Source organism: Mya arenaria, chromosome 8 (genome assembly GCF_026914265.1).
Source record: "Mya arenaria isolate MELC-2E11 chromosome 8, ASM2691426v1".
In the NCBI taxonomy this organism is placed as follows: Eukaryota; Metazoa; Mollusca; class Bivalvia; order Myida; family Myidae; genus Mya; species Mya arenaria.
In genome coordinates, this window is record NC_069129.1 from 3,073,008 (window position 1) to 3,075,840 (window position 2,833).

At 37.6% G+C, this 2,833-nt stretch overlaps 1 protein-coding gene across 1 annotated transcript; it reads left to right on the forward strand.

Annotated features, from left to right (window-relative positions):
* The first annotated feature begins 1,104 nt into the window (after positions 1–1,104).
* On the forward strand, positions 1,105–1,557 carry LOC128242984 (uncharacterized). The gene has a single exon (XM_052960442.1). It carries the CDS (start codon positions 1,105–1,107, stop codon positions 1,555–1,557), a length of 453 nt encoding a protein of 150 aa, XP_052816402.1.
* Positions 1,558–2,833: the final 1,276 nt, after the last annotated feature.

Sequence of the window (2,833 nt, forward strand, 5' to 3'; positions counted from 1 at the left end):
CATGACTTAAGCCATTTTAAAAACAGTAACAAGACTGCCCAATGAAATATTGAATAGAAGTTCTTGCAAACTTTGTTATAATTTCATTTTTTGTTTGAAAGTGATGGAAGATGACAGCTTAATAAAGTCATGCTGCTCTTGTCCGTTTTCATAGGAAGAATGATTTCTGACCAGCACTCAGGTGTACATTTGAAAGGCCATGAGACAGTACTCCTGTAGGAGATTAAATCTGCAACCTCTGAGTGAGAGGTGGACACCTATATCGCTTTATTTCATCTAAAATTAGAGTTATATATTGAATAATGTATCTTAAAAAATGTATAGTACAGTTTCGCAGTTAGATTTTTTTTTTATAATTCTTAAACTGCGAAAGAGTTCTAACTGACAAGTATCTGAAAAATGCACATATGAACATGCCCTTAACTATTGATGATGTTAAAATATACAAACTATTCATCAACCTCAAAAAAGAAATTAATTGGTACAGTTTCGCTGTCAAATGAATTTGATTTTATTTTTCCAATTTGGCCGCGAAACTGTCCCATTTAACATATTTTAACAAAGACATGTTTTAAAAAGTAAATAATGAAATATTAATTTGTAAGCTTATTTCTTACTTAATATAGAAAGTTATATCTGAATTGTATACCAATACTTGCTAAAAGGAAAAAAAAAGGAAATTGCTCAAAAGACTATCTAGAGACTACCTTTATAGGTGTCAGCAAGATTGGAACTCTTTTGTTTTGTTTTCCAAATGTTTCTACTAGCTGAAGTCTGAAACAAGCAAGATTGGTTCATATAGTATGATTGTACAGTTAAACGATTTATTTGTTGTTGCACATCCCTTGAGATAATCAATGTTGCCTCTCCGGCCCTATGCGGCAAGGATGGTGGTACTGACGGGTGGTTGTTCTAGTCCGTCGTCCTTTTGGTTTGCTGTGTCCCTGCCGCTAATTAATCATTTTCTAAGGGCGTTAGCTCTTATGCTAGGAGGACTTATGCTTATGTAGCTTATGTAGACGTGTAGTTCAAGCTGCTCCGGCAAAAGACTGGTGTTTTACAATAAATAATTATTCACAAACGGATATTGACATTTTGTGTGAGATGGATGTTGGATATATCTGCTGGGGAAGAGAGGTAGGCGCTAGTGGGACCCCCCACCTCCAGGGATTCGTCCAATTTAAGAAGAGAATCAGGATGACTGCTCTTAAGAAAATAAAGCCATTCGACCGCGCTCATCTTGAGAAAAGGCGAGGAACTGCTCCCGAAGCAAGAGATTACACGGCAAAAGATGACGAGGAGACTTGGTACGAGAGAGGGTTCATGTCACAAGAAGGTGTTGGACAGTTACAGAACTTAACTGACATGGCATTGAAAGGCCATAACGCTGAGGATCTGTATGATCAAGACGGAGGGTGCTACGTCGCACATAAAAGAAAAATCGACGAAGCAGTGGGAGCAATAAAACAATGTCAGGAAAAGAAGAGACTGAAGACAGCCATGAGCGAGGGCAACGTAGAGCTGAAAACTTGGCAGGATTGGGCGGTCCACCACTAAGCTTAGAGCTTATGCTGCTAGAAAACGCTTTTATGCACGGAAAAAGTATGGAAGGAAGTGTAGAAAGGCTGCATTTAAACGGAGAGTTTGCAGGAATAGGAGAAGTTATCGAAAGAGGAGGCGATGAGTTTTTCCAAAACGTCATTTGAGGTTTGTAGTACCAAAATACCCGGGGTTGGCTTGACTGAAAGTCAAAGTCCCCGCTATTCCCCGGACCGGGGGGGGGGGGGCCGGATTGGGGGCATGGCTACAATTGACTGGTGCATAATATTCATTAGTTAATTTCAGTTTTAGAATAAAATTGTCGTTAGTTTGTCGCCATTTATAACAATAAGGTACTCAAATCTCATATTAACATAATTATGTTTACATAATATACTATAAACAACCCCACTATTAAACAGAAAATCCAATTTGATCATTAATATACATGAAATTGTACATATTGGTCACTTGATGAATTGAAGTACTTTTAGGAGGCATGTGAATGTCTGATAATAAACTGATCATTTGAGTGTCATTCTCCTTGTGCCCCTCAAGTGATCACTTGAGTGTCCCTTACGTGAATTTGGTTGGAGTGTGAGTGAAAGTGGCTGTTCTGAACGAGGCAAATAAGGTACATCAACTAATTGTATCCAGAAGTAGTCATTTGACAAATTGTTCATACATTTTTTTTCATTTTCAAGGATGCAGTGTTTACAAGCTTCTTCACATCAGGGCGCCAGCCACTTCCAAAATGCAGGAAAACAGTGCACTGCAAACAGTTTATGTGCCATGCTTTTCTCTTTAGAAAAGTCACCAGTTGAATGGCAATTTAATGATTAAGACACAATATTAAGGAATGGTGACTGTTTATATCAGAAAATTGGATCATCAAGCTTCCTCCTTATCAGTGACTTACCAGAACAGTTTGAACACTTTAATATTAAGGTTAATAGGACATATTGTGGCACAATGAATAGAAAAGTTACTGAACGCCCTTTTTACTCCCTAATTGATGCTGTTCAAGACATTGACACATTTTGTTTTATATCAGCTGAATGTTATACTGTGGCTGTTATGCATTACAATGGTTTCTTTTATGTATTTGATCCTCACAGTCGTAAAGACTGTGGTATGCCTTTTCCAAATGGTACAGCAGTCATGACCAGGCATACTTGTCTTAGAAACGTATGTCATTTTTTCATGCATTTATGTGCAAGCCTTTTTCAAGATAAGAACAAAAATGTCTGTTTTGAGGTTACCCATGTCTCCATCAATGACATTAGATGTGAAA

What these genes read in the sequence shown, in the direction of transcription:
- LOC128242984 (XM_052960442.1), top strand. Translation starts at nt 1,105, where the DNA reads ATGGATGTTGGATATATCTGCTGGGGAAGAGAGGTAGGCGCTAGTGGG.